The sequence below is a fragment of the Ascidia mentula genome, chromosome 7 (genome assembly GCF_947561715.1).
Source record: "Ascidia mentula chromosome 7, kaAscMent1.1, whole genome shotgun sequence".
Taxonomy (NCBI): Eukaryota; Metazoa; Chordata; class Ascidiacea; order Phlebobranchia; family Ascidiidae; genus Ascidia; species Ascidia mentula.
The window spans coordinates 5,439,446-5,461,477 of NC_138572.1; the positions used below are offsets into that span (position 1 = coordinate 5,439,446).

Here is a 22,032-nt window from a genome sequence, read left to right on the forward strand (position 1 = left end):
TCAAATAATCCTGAACGGCACAATTTGTTGACCCGAAGATATTTAAAAAAATAATTAGTCAGGTGAAAATTTGTTGACTCCGAATCCACTAAATTTAACGAACTCCGTTTCCATTCATTCTGGGAGTCTGGTTTGACTCTGAAAGCCTAGGTTGACAGTGTAATGAATAAATACAATTGCACAAAATGTATTGTGGGTGCCAAACCAATCATAAATAGTTTCAAAACAGAAAAGAATACTTTTCACAAGCGAAAATATCTGTGAATTATGTTTTTTCGATTATAATGGAAACCTATAATTTTTTCAAATCATTGCAATTAATTATATTCTTGAATGAATTTTTAGGACTCGCAGAAGAAAAAGATGACGAAGGAAAAAGCAGAGGAAAAGGTTTTGCTACAAAAAGACAACAACAAAATGTAGAAAAAAATCATTTAAAATTAAAGTGTCGTATGATATTATTAACATTTGCATAATCAGAATGGAGAGCTGAAACAGCGTGCCCAAAAGTGATGCCAAGCCAGGGCGCTGACCATCAAGTGCAAGGTACAGTCACAATTTAGGCGCTTTACCGCATAGTGCAAGTAACAGTTACATTAAATACAGTACGGCGGCAATAAAACGTATAATTTGTCCGGCAAAGACTTACCATTAGCGGCTTGTTCTATCACAACCAAATTGTTAGTGAATGCATGAAAAAGGATTGTTTTTCGAATAACGAACAGCTTCTTGTGACAAGCTTTGATCTTACATTTAACAGCTTTTTGTTGTGGTCGACATGAACACCAGTAGTACGTATTGTTGACTACAAGTACACTAATCGCATAAACGGTTTTGCTATAAACCAAATACTTTACCACCTAATAACAGAAGACGTTTTGGTTCCTAAGACCAGACAGCTAATATACAGTATTTGAGAAAATGTGGCGGTGACTCAAGCACGACATACAGGAAAAGGTACTTTCGATGTCACAATCGATAATGTTATGTTGAAATTCAGTATACACACGAAAGGAAATGAAAGCTTACGAGGAAAAAGTGCAAAGCGTGCCTTAGTTAAGAGAGGCGGGCGGTTGCAAATCGCTAGAACGACGACTTGAGTTGGTACCACGTGGTAGTTTCCACGGCAACGTCGACGGACGAAAGGTCAATCGAGGTCTCGCCGAGAAAATCGTTTTCCTGCAAAGTCTCGTAATTCCAAACTGATACTCGCAACTGACGACGCATTACCGCCTCCAGCGGCATTTCGTAAATCAGCTGAAACATAAATTGGTTTGGGTCAAAATAAAAATACAAGAATACCCGCACGGACAAGTCAAATCAAAAATCTGGAATTTGCGCAAAAAAATATAATATCATGGGAACCGATAAAACCGAAAGGGTTTATCAGAAAAGTAAAATAATTTTATTTTTGCGCAAAAGACAACAACGTAAACAAACTGTTCGAGAATAAAGTAAAATGGCATGGACACTGATAAAACCTTGCAGTTTAACAAGTTAGGCGCCTATGTGAGATTGCAAAAATCACGTGCTTTTAAACAATGCATCTTGCGTTTTGGCTACTAACACCTTTAGTGCAGTCTTTCGTCGCTTCTTTTGCTACCACAGCGGTGTGTCGCAGAAAACATATTTTATAGTTTTTTTTATTGTTTCAATTGCTTCGTTTTTTGGTCGTGGCAGCCGCGAAAGTGGCCGGCCTACTGTTGAGTTATTTTGTTTTGTTGTGTTTTTTTTTGAATTAATTAATTAAATTTTTTATTGCTATTCTGTTTTCAGACAGAAACTGAAGATGCCAATAGGCGAAATTAATATTTCTTTAATAAAGATCTTATACTGGCGCTGATCATCTTTTACTCCTTTGGAGCTCTTGGAATGTTATATTGATTTGCAAAGACAGATTTACCTATCTGCAAAGGCTGATTCCTGCAGTCAAATTTCTGACGTTTTTTTATATTATTTGAAACAATGTTAAACAATGGACATTTGGCATCGATTTTCATTTGTGATTGCAACAAAACTAGAACTGATGCTGTTTTAGTATTTATCAGCAAGCTTTGCCTCATTTACAACCGCCAAGCCTCACTTACCATTTCGTTATAGGTTGGATGGAGAGTTTTTCGCGCCACTTTTGTCTTCTTCTTCGTCACGTGACCGGGATCGGGAAGAAGGTAAGTCTTAACGTACGGGTCCGGATCTGAACCGTTCACCCGCGACTGTAGTGGAACGGATCGAGTTAAACCAGACATATTGGTTTTTGGTTCAACATATTAACCATCCAAAAATCCTTTTTTTTTTGCGAATATATATTCAGACTAAATATACCAAAGGATTGTCGCCCAATTTAAGATCTTTTTTAAAACAATTTTCCGTTAGCTTCTTGACATAATCACTTATAAAGTTATTTGATGTTTTAGGTGTAAAATGGTAAATTAATCTACAGTAAAACGGTAGAATTTTCGCATATTTTTAATATCAATTGCATTCAAAATTCAAAAACTAAAGACTAAAAAACCAAATAACATTTGGTGAAGTTAATATAACACTGACACAAATGCTGTAACTTACCAAATTTTTGCAATGCATAATCATGATGTAAAGTGCGTTGTTCTTATAATGGAACGAGATCTTAATTTCCCCGCCTATGACGTCAGGCGTACGTAAGTCCTTTTTGTCTTCTTTTTCTTCGTCGCGCAAGATTGGGTGAAAGAAAGTGTAAACCAGATCGTGCTGCAAAAGTATTTTTTAGTTTTTTTTTAACGTGTGCAATAATCATTTCCATAGCACTTTATACACTAATACTACCCTTTAACTCCAGTCAGACAAAAGGCCGTTCCGTTTGTTATTTAAAGAACATATAAAAAGGATATTTTTTTGGAAACGTCTGCACAGAATTCACTGCTTTACATGAAATGTTTGTTTTTTGTGTAATATATGGTTCACATACAGGAAGAAAGCTTACCATGGCAACGTTACGTTTGGATTTTAGCAGTGAAGCGAGGTATGAACTCAGTTTCGCTTTTCTTCTTTCGGCAACTTGTTTTACTTGTGATCTTCCCACTATCAAGTTACTCGGAAAGCTGCAAAATATTCGAATGCTAAAAGCATTGACACGTTTCAACTGATGATGGCATATGTTTCTGCCGTAACGTCTTGTGAAATGCATAAATGCTTCCTTTAAAATTTCAAAAAGGTGAACAGACATAGGCTGGTGAAAATGATCGCGTGTGTCAGGGGTTGCATAACAAAGGGAACGCGGGCAAAATTGGAAACACCATTGGTTTAAAAATGACACACAGGCTAATATTGACCCGTGTTCGTCCTTTATGTTGTTTTAAATTCATCAAATTTTAATCAAGCTTTTTTTGCTAACATTTATCCCCCCTAAAGAAACGCAAATGGCACCTGCTTGATAGCATGAAACAAATATGTTACGAAAAAACGTTTGGGTTGTACACCGCTGTTGTACGAAGCGGCATACGAAAAATAACACACCAAGTGCGATTAGAACCCACCACCCTTTACATTTATCCATTGAACTGCAGGAGCTTGCCAGTCAATAGTCTAAATTTGACCAGTGTGCAACTTGCTAGTAAAAGCTCTGCAACAAACATAGAAGTATTGTAACACGCACTTTGGTAAGCCAATGTTCTGACAAGCATAAGCCAGTTTATCGTGCAACTCCTCAAACTCATCGAATGTTCTGAACACGTAAGTATCAACAGTTCGCGTGGAAGGTTTTTCGCGGGTTACTTTCACACAGTAGAGCTGAAACATATAAAACAAAATTAAAATAAGATTTGGAAAGAACAAGAAATTTTCAAGACAAACAATATAACCCATAAAACTGCTAAAGATTTAAAACCGTAATTTATGCTCGAAATTTTTAGTCGTCATTTACATGCTTGATGGTGAAATCGCGTTCATTTTGTCAAAGGCAGTAACATTTAGAAAACAATTAAAAGCACATTTGAAAATATCAAAACAACAAAAAATGAGTCACATATTCGTCGGTTACAGTTTTAGAATTAAAAAAATCTGTAGAGACTTTCAAACACTCACATAATACTTTTCCGGACAATATCGCTTCTGGAACCCCGTCACGGTTGCCATGGTGATGATCCCCTCCTCCTCTTTGTACCCCCTCAACTGGGGGGCGAACGAAAGGGTGCGGCGGTCCTCCTCACTCTCGTTGCCGTGGAAACGCATCTGAGCCAAATTGTGGATGAAGAAGTTGAGTCTGGTGAATGATGACGACAAACTCGCGTCGATCAATCTGCAAACAGTGATTGTGACGTCACACATGTCATTGTTGTTCGGCGCTTTGTAATTTGAACGGTGACAGAGGCATTTAAACAAATTACACAAAATGATTTGAGGTGATGTATTGTTATCCTTAAAGTCAGTTAGATCAAATTCTTCAAGTTCAAGTTCACAGAGTTCCATATACGTATTTTGGTTAATTTGTCGCTGATGATATTGAGATATTTACTTGGTAAACATGGTGGTGGCTTCCGTGTCAGATGCGTTTGGTCTGAGTGCATCATAAACATATTTCAAATCGGATTTCCCACTCAATTCCGGGATCCCACAGTTCAGCATCTGCACACAAAGGAAACAATGCAAGCGTTCTAAAGACAACAATTTCCATTGTTACGTCACAAAGAAACTAACCAGTGAAAGGAGATTGATGAGAATGTGCGATTGTTTTCTCACAATGTTAAACGCTCGACAACAAATATCAACGAAATCTTGGAACTGGGAGCTCGGGCGGTCACCACCGTTGATGACGTAAGCCATGTCTGACGTCAGAACAAACGGCGCTCGGTCTCTAAGGATACATGCATGTTAAGTCGATACTTTAAATTGAAAGTTATATTTTAATGTTTTGACGACAATTTAACACATAATCACATATTTTCAAGGTTAAAGCAGAAGTTTTGTATGCTATCGCATGACAACGCGGGATCACCCCACTGCCCAGGCCCTTACTTTGTAGCTAGGTTTTCAAGCTAAACCAAAGCCACCTTCTTTTAGGTTAACAAACAAAACAACCCCAAATCCAACCGTTTAATGTTTCCAAACATCTGAGCGTGGCCGAGGAATCTCGCGAAGTCGATATGGAAAAGGTGGCCAGTTCTTCTCAACATGATGTTGTCGTTGTGTCTGTCGCATATTCCGAGCACGTATGTTGCCACACAATATCCAGCGCACGATAATGTGAAATTTTCCACAGCCTGTGAAGTTGATGTATTCGATGTAATCAGGTAGCATCACGCACCCAACATTACGAGTAAAAATCGTTTGAAAAAAATAAGTAAATAAAAAAACGTATTATACGCAACAGAAAGATGTGTTCCGGCAAAAAATCAAATAAAAATGCCTGAAAACCATTCTCGGGACGTTTATTAGAGTCAATAAATAAAACATGCATGTTGTACCTTTTCGTAGCTTATTCCAGTCGGGTTATATTTCTGTAACCACTCAGCTATGGGTCGATCTTTGAAGGCGCCGGTCAGACCATAACTTGACTGGATTTCCCGGAAAGTTCGTGAATCAGAAATCAGTTCAACCATGCCTGTTATCCAAACAGCGAAATTAAAACTTCGCTGCATTGTTTATTAAAATGTGAACAGAGAATATATATTAAAAAAAAGATATGCTGTTTTACCTTTTAATCAGGGTTTCTTAACTTGTTTGGGTCCTTTAGCTACTGGGCCAAATTGAGTCTTTCCCTTATTACGTCACAATGGACCCCAGTTGAGAGTACTTTTACGTTTAAAATTAAACATTATACGTTACAAGTTCCGAAACAACAGACTGCCATTGTGACGTCACCATACCTTGATTGACGCCGGTAGGAAGGCATTCAAACGTCATAATTCGAAGATCAAGCCCCTCTGCGAGCCACATGCGATCCATGACACGAATCAACTGCATGGTGAGAGCATCTTGCCGTAAATCGTCGCCGACCTTTAAACAAACACAATTTACAGGGTAGATGGAAAAGCCATATTCGCAAAAACGCCGCAGAGATACCTAAAGTTATTGACTGAGGTAGCTTTAGTAATTGCTGGTGCACTGTTTTGAACAGACTAGCACCTGATAAGGCGAGATTAAGCTCGCGAAAGCTCGTTCAAATAAACTTTATTAACAGTAAGCCTGTCCAAAACAGTGTACCAGCAATTAATGAAACTTATAGACCCGGGACAGATACGGCGTATTAAAGAAATTAACTGATGTAATGCATCATTGGTTTAGTTTATAATTCTGTGATAGCAAGTCGTTTGGCAAACACACCCTAAGTATTTTTGATGATTATGCTTGCCATGCGATAAATACAATCAGTATCACCAAAAATAAACCCTGAACAAATCTTTTAATTTAAACTTTTTAATCATTCAAATAAATTTTTTTTATAATTTTTTGTGAATTTTGAATATTATATGAGGCAGTTATAACAACACGTTGGACAGATAATTTTATTTCATTATTGTTGTGGAACACTGGATTGGAATGCTTGACAACATTACACCTACCTTGTACATTATATTTATTTCTTGCCCAGATTGTTCAGCATTCTTCAATGCGACTTTAATGGGCACAGCGTTGGAAGTATAGTGGGATGAGTTCTGGAAAAATAGAAGCAATGTAAAAATGTAAATTCTGACCAGCATTATCTTTGATAGTTAAATTTGCCTGACTTACTACTACTGTAATTATATTTAAATAATGAAATTGCGAATACCATTAGGTATAATTTTTTGTAAAATTGGGTTGAATTTTGAGGTTTTTCTAAAACTATTATGGTGTCAAAAAATTTTTTGACCAAAAAAATGCTTAATTTTGGGGTAATTTTCCTTACTTTTACGTTGATTCCGTTCACAACATAGGCAGGATTGAGAGGAACTCTGAACTTGTGACCACCGATGCGTGTCGAAACTTTTGACATATCCTCCTGGAGTACAGAAGATTTTGCCGAGTCCTTAGCGTCTCTGACTGCTTCCGCAACTCTGCAATATAAAAAATCAGTATTAGCAATTTTAATCATGATCAAAGAAATTCTTCAATCTGATCCCGCTCAAGATAGTAGGGGATGTGCGCCATTGATTCAAGGGAATATGGAATATTGAATCAATACCTGTCTTGGTGCAAGTTGTACCATTTCTACTTAAACAACTACTTGGAAACACTCTGTTATGACTTTAGATGCTTATGATTTATGTCTATATGACATTTTCAGTGTTACAGTGGAACTCGGTTAATCCGGATCGGATACGTTGTGTCCAAAAATATTGTCCAGAATAGCTAAAGTCTTGGATTAACTGAATCTAAAATAAACGAGTTCAAATGTATTTATCAAAAAAGCAGCGGCATGTAGCGAATGCGGAGAAATAATAAAGTATTTGGTGAATTTTAAGGAATATTTACCTGTGAATCCACTTCAAGAAATACAATTCCCTCTCAAATTCCCTTCTCAAGGATGAACTGCAAGTTACAAGCAAAGCTGCTTGAAGAACCTTGAACCGTTGCTCAAACACTGGATCGTTGACGTTTTCATGGAGTAGCCTGAAAATGAGAATTTAAAAAATGGTTTAATGCCATTACAGCAATGTGCCTTTTCATATTTTAAGCAATAGAAATATAATCTGAGATACATTTAGTTTGATTTGTTTGAAATGACATAATGAAGGTATTCTCAGGAACAAGAACTTGCACTTAAACGTGAAACTATATATTTACTTCATGCAATCAATTTGTTCAGATTATACAGTCATGTCAGTTTCTTGTTACTTGACAAGTCTTGGCACTTATTAGACAGACTAATCCCTAAAAAACTTTAATAACAGGATCTTTTATAAAGCGTATCTCCCCTAATCAGGTGCACAAGGGTTTAAAAGAAATCAGTCTGACTCAATGTGCCAAGTCAACAGAAAGGAAAAAAAAACAAATTATATCAAATTACCAGAATAGTTTCTGCGCAATTCTCACACTTCCAATTGCTCTTCTTAAAATCAGCTTCATTAACGGACTGTCATGATTTTGTTCCCACTTTAGAGCCTGCACTAGCTGTGGAAGCCATGAACCGATGTCCATGTCTCCGGCTCCCTCCAACCACCGGATGGCAGTAGCTCTAACACGACTGTCCGCAAATCTGGTTGTGAAGAGGAGAAAAAAATTGGCCATAATGTTTAAATTTAGAAAAAAATTGAGTGCCTCTTACAAACAGGATTAAAGGCAATGACTGCGCAGAAATCAAATTCGGCAAATGCAAAACATACACAAAGAAAGTTACTGTAATTCTTTGTCAATACACAAAACTTCAAGCATAAATAGGTAACGGAATTTGCATTAAATATTAAGGAGTAAGAACACACTCACGTAGCAGTCAGCAGTGCCAGTGACTCTTCAGGTTGTGGAGTTTTAGGCCAAACCGATAAAAGACTGTAGGCATCTTGCACATGATATGAACTCGGTGACCAATTCGGCACACAACGAAGAATTATGGGAAGGCTAATGCCTGTAAAAAATGGATAATACCAATTCGCATTAGCAGAGAATTTGGCTGAACTTGTGTTTACTATAACTAAAGAAAAAGCACATTCCGCTTCTCTGTAAACTTTGAATTTTTGAAAAAGGGGAAAAAACATGTAAATGTAAAAATTTTTTTTCAGGTTAAATTTTTATTGTTACCTGGGCAACCGTCATCTTTTGGAGCTGATACGGCAGCTCGGTGTTGCCATAGTAACTCTTTTTCGTCTTTCTGCAAGGAACAAAGTGGACCAACCATGGATTTGGCACGTGCCAGCAACTTTGTTAATTTTTGCTGTGTGTCCGCTGGTAGTGATGACATGGATTCCCAGGTGCCAATACTAAAAAAAGTTTTAAAGCAACTGTTAAAGCATATTTTAAGAATTTAGTGACCACAGTTTGGCAAGGAACTATCCCAGAGAAGCCTGTGGCCATATGTGGCCCACTGGTCTTTTAATCTAAACTGCCAAATGTCGGTAGAAACTAATGATACTACTCCACTCCAAAGTAATTTTTATGTGCACGTTATTTTGCTTTTTCGTTACAACTTTCAAAGGTTTGTTGTAAATGGGTTAGTTGATCAACTGTTGTGTAAACACTCTTTGTCCACGTTGTATACACATCACCCATAGCCCCCTGCTATTTTTAGGCCTGTGAGTCATAAAATTTGCCCACTTCCGTGCTCACCCATCTTCCACTGCATTACAGTAATCTGGGAACTTCACAACATTTTCGAGAACTTTTTCCTCGGAGAAATTGACGATGATGGCGATACTTTCTGAGTTGGTGATGTTGTTTGCACAGTGGTGGATGATGGATTGACCTTCACCTGTGACCTTTGACCCTGATGATGTCATATCCCACATTCCAAATATTTGAGAACCATGTTTAAGTAACCTGGACATAATCAAAAAGTGCATATGATTTTTTGTGTACTTCTAACACCAATTTTTCTGTGTCTGCAGAGATGTAGAGTATTTTCTATCGACTCTGATCTTGACTGTGCAAAAATACTAAGTTTGACTTAATATATATACATGTAAATCAATATAGCCAATTGCTTGGCAAAATTTTTGTAAGCCACACCAAAGCTGCATTAATGAGCTGTATTATGTCGAAACAGTGGCTGTGTTTGCTGCTCACTATAGCTATGTACTATGCAACCAAGAGCAATTAGAAGCTTGTAATTTATATTAGACATAATACAACATGCAAGTTTCTAATACAGCAGGGCTTTAAATTAATATATTATGTTAGCACAAACTCACTTGTTCTTGTTATACAGGGGAATATTTATCTGGGTGAGACACTTGATGGCGCTCTTCTCATCAGATGGTGTTGCACCGTAAATTGAAACTTTGAGCACCACTTCCAGTGGGAGATCGTGAACAGCGACATCGAAGTCAAGCCTGCACATGTGTAAAAGCAACAGTGATACAAACACATCAGTGAAAGTATGCAAGCTGACTTCATAATACATTTTGTGTCAATTGCAATAGTTTGTTTAATTTAAGTCATGCAAAAAGACCTAATTTGATAGCTACTAAGGTTTTGACAGTGGCAATTCCATTTTACCTTTGCATGTTTTGTTTATTTATGTGACAGTCTTTCAGGCAAACATAAAATGATTTGATTTGTAAAATGTGAATTTCTTTGATAAAAACCTCAGCAATATTTCCAGACTATTAAATTCAAAACTCACCATTGGTTCCAGACAAGTTTTTGTGAAAAAGCTTTTCCAATTTTAACATGTTGAGTTTGCATGGACTTGTGTGAAATACGTTGATCTCCATGCCACAAAGTACACACAGCAAAAAAATCTTCACACCTAAAACAATACAAAGACCAACCTTATTGTCTTATCATGTAGCGATCATAAAGACATGTTGAAACATTTCATAAATGCCCACTTTGCTGCATGAAACTGCACAAATTTTATTTAATGCATGACGTAACTAGGGTACTTGTAGGAAATTATTAGCAATGTGAAATAGAAGCAACTAGAAAAAAATGTTTTCGTTGCTTTAGTTGTAAAATAACTAAATTTACACAAGAACAATGAGTACTAGTAAACAGGCTTTTTGATACAAGTTTTCATCCCTATCTTTCTACAATAGAATCCTACATCTATTACACTAAATATTGCTTAAAAGTGAAAATTAACATTAAATTTGAGGCAGGCTTAACAACATTTTTTCAATTTTTTCCATAAATCTGTGCAGATAGTTCTTTGTGTATTGCAATATTCTGTTAGTTTGGCTGCATTGTTGTTCTAACATATTCTTCATCTGGCCATGTGACTTGAACCATAGGTTGAGAAACACTGCTATAAGCAATAATACTGAAGTGTTTCATGCTATCTTGGCGATCACAACCATCATATTGAGAGACCATCAAGTTTACTGGCAATGAGATACTTACATTGTTTCCCATACTTTTGGTATCCTGTGTGCAGAGACAATGTTGACTGAGTAAAGATCTTTGACGTTGGTCGATAATATTTGCTTTACTAGTTGGGGTTTGGGTGGGGATGGATCCGTAGAGAAGAAATCAACATCGTACGACTGTAAAGGGAAGGAGTTCAACGGCCGTATAAACCTTCTATGATTACTGATTGTTTTATGAATGCTTCCTTTGTGTTAATGAAAAGCTATTCCACCCACAAGCGCAGGTTAAATATGTTATGTACAACACTATGTAGTGATTTAACAATATCAGGTAATTAATGAAAAAGATCATAGGCAGTTTTAAAATGGTTAAGACACATCTACTCTTTTGTAATCCGAGTGTCTTGCTGTTCCCCGTTAAAACCCCTGATGGGCTGGTGACGATATGACAAAAAAGTTTGTGAGCTTTTGCGATCACAAATATAGGTTGTTGAATTATTTTTTGGTGTTTTTTCTATTACGTTCCATCACGATTTGGCTGTGATTGGGCAAAAAATCGATGTGGCACAAGACTAGGGTTGAGGAAAATCACAGATTAAAAAGTTTAGCCTCAGGGATGACAAAAAATCTGCCACTAAGATCCATACTTTAAAGCTCACCTGAGAATACAACTCGACAAAATCTATAAGCTGTGACGTAAGGTCATCCAAGGCATCATTCATTTTGTTGTATCTTGCAGGTTTTCTGTCGTCTTCAGTGTTTGTCGACGCGTCCAACCCGACCAAGTCATGCACGACTGCAACAAAAAAACAAGCTTTTGATGAAGGTTTTGATGTTTTTATTCTACTATGAATTGAAATTAAAAGTTGTGATTATGTACATGTATAAAAAAGATTATGTACAACTATATAAATAACAATGATTTTGTACAGGTCTTGGCAATCACCTATCATATCTAAATCATCGAACCTCATGATTTTTGGTTGTTTGTTGTTTTTATCTTACAGAATGCTTTTGGGCAAAACAATACACAAAATATCCCAACATGCAAAAATTATTTACTGTGGGTAAATTTACAGAAAAATCCTGCAATGTCAAGTACAACAACAAAACGCTATAAACTGCACCTGATGAGGTCGATTTCCTGCTTGGCGGACTCATTGGTCGATTGACAGCAGCTCTTAGGCTTTTAATTCCTTCTGTTACTTGTGTTGTCTCTAAGTTGCCCAGGGCATTACACATAGCATGCACGGTTTGGACAACACGGTCACTTTGTTGCTGCACACTAGGAGAAATTCCATCCTTACTAAGCTCCTACAAAACATGTGTGTTATTGTGTCAATACAACAACATAACTTTTTCTTGAAAGGTTTTTCCCTGAAGGTCTTCCAAAAAATGTAAAAAAATAAACAATTCCAAAAACTAAGCAATATTATTTTGAAATGAACTACTTGTTCTGTTATCGATTTAACAATTGACTAATTTTTAATATAATAACAAATTTTTATACATGCAACACCCCCAGTTAGGAAAATCAGTTTAACGACTGTACTGTAACCATGCTTACTTTAAACCATGTAATGATACAAAGTTATTTGGATGGACATGACTTTGTATATATGCAAGAAAACTTACATTTTCAAGTTTATTCATAAGCTTTTCTGATTCATTGTAGAACGCCTCCCAAAGATACAAAATATTTTCTCTGTGAATAAATAAATCACTCTGTATTCTGTTTTAAATTTTTCAAAGCACCATGTACATTTATAATAGTACAACAAAAATTATCCATGTTAAAACACATACACCAAAAACGAAATCAACAACCAACAACATACAAAAATTCATTGATAGTTGAAACAAAAAAGTATTAATGAACGAAATTTGGGAAATGATCAGAACAGGAAATGATTAAGGAATGAATGTGCGTCCAAACAACACAAAACGTACATTCAAGTATTCAATTACGTAAGGGCTTGGCACCAGTAATCATATGACAGATTACTGGTTGTTTTCTAGTTGTGGCAACAATAGGGTGGCTGGTTTGCTTAATGTGTTTTGAATTTGTTCGGTTTGCTTGACTATGAAAGTAAGAACCACAAACGCATGTGTGTCTTAACCAGTGACTTTTATTCTTTTTTCTTGTTGCAACCTCCTTAAAAGTTACCCCCACTTGTCTAACACTTCATAGTGAAGCCAAAAAATGTTTTATGGTTGTTTCTTATTTACAAACAAATAATTACACTTTCAAAAAAATTAGAATGACGTAAAATATTGTGTTCATTTGCAATGGCTATTAAGGCAGAATAACATGTTGAATAGTCTATTAAAATACAGAACAAGCCAATACAACATCACTTAGGTAAACGTGTTTGAGCCATTAGGCAGATAGGTTCGTCTAATGCAATTATAAGATCACCTTGTCACAACAGTTGACGGCTTCCCAATCAATTCCCGGAAATCTTGTTTCAGGTTTGATTTAGTGTCGTCCTCTGCCTGAAGGTAAAGCAGAAATTATCAGGATATGACAATGTGCACTGCCTGTTTACCACATTTATGTATATGTCATTACTGGAGCATGTTTTATTGCAATTAAAATTTTGGCATGTTAAAACAAGTTTACTAGTATTAAATGTATTAAATTAATACAGCATGTTTAATGTAGCAAACACTTTAATCTTGTAATGAAAGAGATAAGTTGAAGGGATTGTTTTTTTTGTAAATTGCTTGTGACATACTCTCGGTTTCTGCCAGTTTTAAACAAGGAAGTGACCCATCACCAACATAACAGACTCAAACCAAAAGATGACAATATTATGTGTTATCCACACATGTGTTGTTATTCAGTGCTTTGGCATACACGCACTTTGTGCTGCAGTAAATACTCATAAACCATCAACCACCAATAAAACCTTTGAACCACAGTAAACTGAATATGGGGGTCAGAACATTGCACTTTTAAACCGACCGTTCGTTTGAGTGAATTGTCTACTTTGCTTTTGTGTAGAAGCTCAAGTTCCACGTTCCTCTCGTACTTACAACATTCTTGCACGTATTGATAACTGCTCAGTTGTGTTTTACTACAAAACAAAAGACAACATTAGTTGTAAGTGTTCAGGCAAAACATTGATCTGTGTTTTGACCAAAACAACCTGGTCAAAGAGGCCGAAAATTGCTTGGATTCCTAACTATAGTGTTGTTAAATATTTACATTCACAACAAATAGGATTATTTTTATTATTTACTGATAAGAACTAATGCTAGTTTTGTGAACATAACCCGTCTTCATTGCTTGGACACAAAAAGAAGGGGGATATTTGTTACCCTAATAAATATTCCTGTCTTCCAACTATTTTGAATTCAAAATCATTCGCTGACACAAGAGAAATATCTTCGTACGTGATACACAGAGCCTGACTGACAATGTGTTCAATTGAAGCATTTACTGGAATGTAAAAAATGCTTTTAACATCTTGTTTGTCCTATACAACAACTTTTAAGTAGAAACAGTTTTGTGAAGTACTTACCATCACATTCAAAAGTGACAGGTTGCGAAATTCCATCAGAAATAACCGATATCCTAACTGTGGTTTCAATGTCTTCGTGAATACATTGCACTGGAAAAAAGTATTGATATCAAAATATGTACATGTCATTCAGTGTTATATTAAAATCAAATGTAAATATTACATCGAATATAAAGGCCATGAAGTTGTAAACTAGCACTTTTTTATATATATTTCATCTATTATTTTGCCAAAACAGAAAATACTGTAATAATACAATATAAAAAATATACCTATTTTGGGTCAAAGTAAGACTTTTGTTTGCACACATACTGCATGTGACATACATTAAGTTTAGTGTAAAAGCAATTACTGACCATCTCCTAATGTAGCAGATGATATGGCTCGATGGTTTAAACAAAGTTAACATGGTAAGAAAGATGTGCACAGCAGTTAAGGTACCTCCATTCTCGTTCACCCATTGGTTATGTGACATCATATTGCAGGTAACATGACCTGGATTTGACAGCATGTCAACGTGGGAATATTTTGAACGTAAATTTTCAACCATTTTTGTGAAACTGCCAAGTTCAGTGTTGTATCCTATTGTAGTTGTGTCATGCTGATCCGTCTACATAAAATGTTGACAGAAACAATTAATGTAAATGACGGAATAGAAATAACGCAAATGGGTAAAGTGCAATTTTGCCATGTAAAATTTTAATTTATAATTTTTTCGTATGCAATAATATCTACCGTTAAAAAAATTGAGTTTATGTACCCAAAGTTAGCCAGGCTTTGTATTTATGTTAAAAGTAAATAAAATTATGATGTAAAGTCTTACAGTTCTTTCACAAATAAAATAAATACCAAAAACTCAGACTAATTAAAATGATATGGTTTCTACATCAACTTTAGTCTTAGAGCAATTGGCCAAATTAAAATTTTGTGAAGTTAGCTACTATTCAGGATAATAAGTTTGCTGTTAAAAGTTGTTACACATATAACACCACCCAGTAAAAATGCAATGACACATACATAATTAACCAACTGTTGCAAAATTAATCAGTTGTATGACATTTCATGAGCAAACATTACAACTCAATGCAAAATATGAGCACACATGCATTACTATCAACCTGTGAATAGTCGGAGAGTTGCCTTTTGTGGTACTTCATATCAGAATCTGAAACACACATTATTGCTGCATTTTCATATCAACAAACAAAATACATAAATGTTTTATACCACATTTGTGAGTTTTTTTTGTGACAAAACAAACGTACATTGTTTGAAAATGTAAGCAGGACAATAGCTAAGAATCTACACTTTAAAACTTAAAAGTCTGCATTCTTTACATCAACCTATGGAAATATTCAATCACAATAAGCACTCATTTATCTCACCTTTATGCTGGCTTTCTGAATGGGCTGTAGCCTACAAAATAAACACATAGTATAGCACGGTTGTTGGGACTGAATTCGAGGAGAAACTTTTTAATTGGTTGAACCATTTCCTTGATAGGCACACTTGTTCCAGACACAAGCGAAAATATAACAACTTTCTCTAACGCTGTGTAAAGACTGGAGAGAAGTTAAGCAATAAAATTTCAAAGCCCCGTTGTATGAGAAAAATTTACGATCAAAGCTGACAATGTCCTCTTCAGATTAAACTAATTCAAACAGTGTTTTGTTGACAGACCAAAAATCACGAACACGCGCAAGAAAAAAATATTACATCATCTTTAACTAATGACTGACCTGGTGGATATTGCCTGAGCTTTGTTCATTACCTGAAGATTAAAGCATTAGGGTTTAGACCAAATATTTTCAATGTAGAATATCTCAGTAATTTATCTTTGGTTCATTAAAACAAATAAAAAAAATGGTTCAAAATTTAGTGTAAATGCAACCACACATACTGGATTTTTTTTACAATTATCACAAATGCTCTTACAGCCATTGCAATATTTACCATCAGGTTTATTCAGTGGGTCAAGGTCAATCCAGTTTGGTGGCTGCAATAAAGCAGTTTCCCTTTTTGGTGAAGGAGTTGCATCTATTTTACCCCATTTATCATTAAACCAGTTGTCAAATATTGAATTCATCTGGTCAGTCTCTGATGGATTAGAACTGCTCACTGGGGCAACCGTGGCCGTTCTTGAATATGATTGTGTCACACCTAGTACATCATTATTTATTATTTTGAAAAAACATCAGTTCTTTAATGCAATTTTTTCTTGGTCAAGCCAATGTTGGCTTTAATACCAATGACATTTTTAGTAACACTATCCATTTACGTATTCCAAGAAAGAAAAGGGTTAACATTTTTAATGAATATATTTTGGCTGAAACTTATATATATATAAAAAATCATTTTTACTTCAATAAATAGTTGGTCTAGTAGCATGACAATTAGTTTTTGTGACAACATTGTCTATTAATTTCAAAGTTATATACATCATATTAAAAAAAGTAAAACAACAAAATGAAACTGTCATAGTAAATTTTCATATGTGGTGATTTTTTTCATATCAAAATCCTTTAGGGTGTTTACCTTTATCAAAGCTGTCATGACTAACTTCCCCATCAAAAGGAGTCCTGGTTTGTCGCCCATTGTTTGAAAAATTGTCGTCATCCTCGAAACTTTTCCAAGAACCTTTCCTGGTTGAAAGTTCACTTGCGAAACCAAGTTGCATTGTGGATGACTTTCCGAACAGATTTAACTCCATCGGATGTGACTTGGTCTTTCCAATTTGTCCATGAGTGGTCGAGTGACTTGATGAATACGAAAATGACGAACGTTGTGAAACAGTTTGTTGTGATAGTAAAGACAATGATCGCCTCTGTGCTTGTGGGTACGTTGTATTCAACTGTGATAAGCCATGCCCATGTGTCGGCATTGTTTGTGATGGATTAAAAATTCCCTGTGGTGCAACTGTTTGGCTTGATGGGGAAGTATTCGGGAGCCATTGATGCTGGCCGAACACTTGGTTTGGGTTTGCGGAAGTATCGAACAGCGCCATGACATTCTGAATCGCAGCATTGTAATGTGGACTTGTATCAGATTTTACAGTGGTTGACGTTGGGATGACCCAATCATCAGTGGTTGTAGCAGTGGATACCAGGGAATCGTTAAACGACATTAAATCCCGAGAGTCATTCTTTGGCTTTTGTTGTGTTTGAGAATTATGTTGCAAGCTCATACCGTTTGAATACAGTGGGTTGGACACCCCAACATTTTTGGAATCTAAAAATATAATTTGGTTAAATATCAATTTTGTTTGTATTACCATCGACATGAATTGACAACTTTAGTAAGTGAATAAATAACTGTAAAATAGATAAATTCCAGGAACAATTAACATACACAAAAACAAATAAAAATACTTAGTCAAGTACAAAGGATACACAAAAGCAAGCATAACAAGTTTTGTGCTGTCATAAAAAATAACATTTTTGACATCACTCACCATTAACAAGTTGCTTTTGTTTCATCTTCTTCAGAGCTTCTTCTTCCATTCTTAAAGCTGTTTTTATATCCGCCATACTTTTCTATTATTGATAAGCCGAAACAGGCAGTTTACTTTTTACATTGACATCGCATCGGCATCAGACAACACTTATCTCACTGACAATGAAAGTACAGAAATACCTGAACATAGATAAAACAAAATAATTCATGAAGGCAGCTTTATTAAAGAAAAAATCCAGCCTCTCATTGCGTGCTGACAGTCTCAGCGGTCTGAGTAAGAAAGTAAACAAAATACTACAGCGCTGACGAAAGGAATAAAAACAGCTGATTTAACTGCACGAATCGATGTGATTGATAAAAATTCCCGGGTTTTCGATTCCGTGCACGAGTTCTCAAGTTGTAATTCGTTTCAGACGAAAATGGTGGATGTTTGTTGTTTTACAAATTTATCGATCTGCGTTTCAAACTTGTTTAAGTGATATTTACGCCTAAGTGTAGTTGTATTGCAAAACTTCTGTGTGTAAAGAAACGAAAAATGCCTGTAGCCTGTATGATTGTTCGGCCTATATTTAATCTTTGTGTTTGTGTCCTTTTTGCCACGGAATAAGTCATATACCAAGTAGTCTCTAGTCGCGCTATAAACCTTAATAGTAATAATGTTTGGACAAAAGTCCTTTAAATTAGTTTTCCAAAAGAAAGCTACCAGTTCCCTTTTTAATGTTTCCTTACAATATTTAATTTATATTAATATATATGGGCTTAAATTATATTCCAATAATTTGTTAGCAGAATATATGTGTACTTAACACTCTACTGCCTCATCATGTCTACAACAATATCACATGATTGCTTGAGCTCGCAAAATGATGCATCAGTTACATCATTTTCAACAATACACTTTGTGCCTCAACCACTACCATTCAAGTGTCACTACATACAAAACCGAATCTTTGTCGGTAACCTGCCACCAAATGCATGTAGAAGAGAAATCATACAACTGTTTCGACAATTTGGAGAAATAACTGAAACCAATCTAATTCAAGATGAAGGAAGAGTAATAGCTTTTGTTACATTTACCAACGTCGACTCCGCAAATGCTGTGCTAAGTTTGTACAAGAGAGGAAGACCTTTCATGCTTCATGGTTACATGATTAAAATAAACCGAGCTTACTTTAAGCCTAAGAAACCAAGCCCACAGGATAACTTTGACAATTCCCAGCAGATTGTTTCCCTCTTAAACAATCAGATTGGTTTTGGTGGTGTGTATTACAATGGCATGGTTTATTATCAACAGCTAAGCCAAATGGGTAATGTACATAATGGCATGCAAAGTCGTGAAGGTCTCTGGAATTTCCAAAGTTTGCAGCAGGCTTTGCCACAGCCTCAAGCATTTCAGACCCCACCAGGATCACATTTATCACCAATCTTGCCTCCTCCTCCACATTATCCAATTGTACAACAAACATATCAAACGGAGTACAACATTAACCATAATGTAAACATCAATCAATTTCTTCCACAAACACCTGATACTTTGAGGATGTCAGAATATGAAGATAATGGGTATTCTTCAATGCAAGAAGCTAGTAGCTGTGAGGATTTGAATCATGTGGGCCAAACTTGGGAAAATCAGGATGCAAAGACACTCTCATTTGTTTGGTGTAACAATGAGAATTGCTTGCAGAATTCAAATGAAAACAAATGATTTTCTTTTCATTTATCATGAATGACTGTTTCATTGTAAATAGTTGTTTTTATGTTATCATGGTAGTGACTTTTTATGCTTCTTCAAATTATGATTATGCTGATTTTAGAAAGAACTGCCTGTTTTCTTGTTCTTATTGGCTTTTAGCTGGATTTGTCATACTTTTTTAGTTGTATTTAAGTTTTGCTAAACTGCCTCAAATTTGTTCATTTTTGTTCCATTGCTTAGTATTTGTACATATATTTCACAGCCTTGCATTTTCTTTCATAATTATGCTTGTGTGGATTCTTTTTCTAATTTGTAAAGTTCAAGTTTTAACTCTTGACATATTAACAATAACTTTTCAGTTTGGTTTTAAGTGAGTTTAGTTTTACTGTAAATAGCCACAATTTCTTTTGTTTTTTTTTCAACTATGTTCTGAATAAAGTACTGAGTTGTTTCACTAAACAGCAAGTGTGTTTGATGCTAAATTAATGGGGTTTATACAATTTAATGTTGAATTGTGTTGTAGTAACTTTATGTAGCTGGCAATCCATTGATTTCATCCCAATGTGTGGCCTACCGCATTCCAGATAGGCCTGCTAAAAGCCTGTGGCAAAGTCATAAGTTCCTAGCATGTTTTATTCAGTTATGTCGATGTTTATGGTGCAAACGGTTTGACTTAGCTGCCAAAAGATTTAAAAACCCAAAATCTAGAAACTACACAATGGAAAAATAAAGTTTGAATATTTTATATTGTTATTCGTTGACAACATTATTGCAAAATATGTTTTCTGGGTTAAAATCTATTGGCTTTCGTGTGAGACCAATATATTTCGCTGCAAAGCATCCTCAGTGTCTGTAAAAACAACGTAAAAAGAGTAAAAGTGCAGAGAAACTGCAAAAGCACACCTACTAAAAAGGATGGAAATCGTTGCAGCTATGGGTCAGGAATTGGGAGTGATTCCAAGATCGGTCATCAGGAATTTATTCCTGAACGCAGAGACTAATTAACTATTAACATGTCGGTAGCTAAATAAAATTTGTTCCCGCGACTTTTTCATTGCCGACAGAGGAAGGTATTTGTCCGAAAGAGTTTCGCACGTTGGCTTTATTTGTACGACAACGCATATTTGCAACAGGAAAGGAAAGAGATCTAGTCCAGAACCATTTTATATCAACCATAGAAATGTCGGTATGTATGCGTCTGTACGTTTAATTGTAAAATATATATCTTACTAGTCTTCATTTGGTAACATTAGAATCTATCGTGCATCAAAATAATTGCTGTTACTAAGTTGTTTATTGCGGCTATTATCATAATCGCTATACAGTCGCAATTAACGATATTTGCACATCGATTATTGAAAGGGTTAGGTATTAGCAACAGCAGTAATAACCATAATATGCATTTTGGTAACACCCCAGTTTAATGGTTTGTGTGCGCAGGACAAGAAAAAGAAGGAAAGTATTTTGGATCTTTCCAAATATTTGGATCGGCCAATTCGGGTCAAGTTCCATGGTGGAAGAGAGGGTGAAAATTATATTTGTGTTTTCAAATGTTAATAAATAATAAACCTTGTGTTTATCCTCAGCTTCCGGTGTTCTAAAAGGATATGATCCACTTCTGAACTTAGTATTGGACAGTACAACAGAAGCACTGAGAGGTACCTTGAATGTGAATGTCATAACCATAAGTTAACTATGTTTTGATGAATGACTGTTTTTTATGTGGAATGGTGTATTTTTGTAAAAAGCAAACTATTTAAAAAATTAAATTATGTGCGGAATTATACTAACCTTGCACATTTTTTGCCTTGATGGGAAGCGAATAATGATGATACAATATGATCCTTAGGTGGTAGTTTTAAAACCCCCACATTACAATGTGTTACCCCATATTGGGTTTCAATAATGTGGGAACCCCTGCATGAACCAAGTGCTTATGTTTAGTGGTGTGGATTTGACTATATATCTTATTAAAGCAACAAACATATGTGCTTTATATTTTAAAATGTTCCTTTTTATGCAGATCCAGATGATCCCTACAAGTTAAGTGAAGACACCAGAGTTCTGGGTTTAACTGTTTGCAGAGGAACGTCTGTTGTTCTAATTTGTCCTCAAGATGGAATGGAAGAAATCCCAAATCCCTTTATTCAAAACACATGAGAAATACAGACTCACCATAGAAGGTGGTTGCTCAGTTTAATATCTTGGATTGCAAGAGCTCTGTGCAATCGCATGTGTGACATATAATGACTTAAAACCCGATCTATGTCCACTACGTTGTGTTTTTAGAACTTTTGTTGCTATTATCTTTTCAGTTTCACTGCTATTCGATTCATAAATTGTTTTAAAAAAATCTGCTTTGTTCTCTGTCATTGATTGCATGATAGAAGTTTTACAATGTGGCATTCGAGTAATAACATGCTACAATTGAAACAGTTTTGGT

At 35.5% G+C, this 22,032-nt stretch overlaps 2 protein-coding genes across 2 annotated transcripts; one reads left to right on the top strand and one right to left on the bottom strand.

Annotated features, from left to right (window-relative positions):
- Positions 1-197: 197 nt before the first annotated feature.
- On the bottom strand, positions 198-18,071 carry LOC145907858 (phosphatidylinositol 4-phosphate 3-kinase C2 domain-containing subunit beta-like). The gene is made up of 35 exons (XM_082994942.1): positions 17,895-18,071; positions 16,979-17,671; positions 16,397-16,603; positions 16,183-16,214; positions 15,829-15,859; positions 15,562-15,608; positions 14,885-15,053; positions 14,444-14,533; positions 14,241-14,361; positions 13,885-13,996; positions 13,336-13,412; positions 12,552-12,621; positions 12,044-12,230; positions 11,576-11,712; positions 10,951-11,093; positions 10,232-10,357; positions 9,798-9,938; positions 9,217-9,426; positions 8,692-8,870; positions 8,380-8,518; positions 7,964-8,152; positions 7,429-7,566; positions 6,863-7,010; positions 6,537-6,629; positions 5,841-5,970; positions 5,439-5,575; positions 5,065-5,234; positions 4,672-4,828; positions 4,490-4,599; positions 4,060-4,273; positions 3,632-3,765; positions 2,960-3,077; positions 2,566-2,727; positions 2,088-2,213; positions 198-1,257 (listed from the first exon to the last, which is right to left on the bottom strand). The coding sequence occupies exons 1-35, from the start codon at positions 17,968-17,970 to the stop codon at positions 1,084-1,086; spliced, it is 5,187 nt and encodes a 1,728-aa protein (XP_082851068.1). The 5' UTR covers positions 17,971-18,071; the 3' UTR covers positions 198-1,083.
- Positions 18,072-20,687: 2,616 nt separating this feature from the next.
- On the top strand, positions 20,688-21,933 carry LOC145909287 (U6 snRNA-associated Sm-like protein LSm7). The gene is made up of 4 exons (XM_082996656.1): positions 20,688-20,775; positions 21,030-21,114; positions 21,176-21,247; positions 21,613-21,933. The coding sequence occupies exons 1-4, from the start codon at positions 20,770-20,772 to the stop codon at positions 21,747-21,749; spliced, it is 300 nt and encodes a 99-aa protein (XP_082852782.1). The 5' UTR covers positions 20,688-20,769; the 3' UTR covers positions 21,750-21,933.
- Positions 21,934-22,032: the final 99 nt, after the last annotated feature.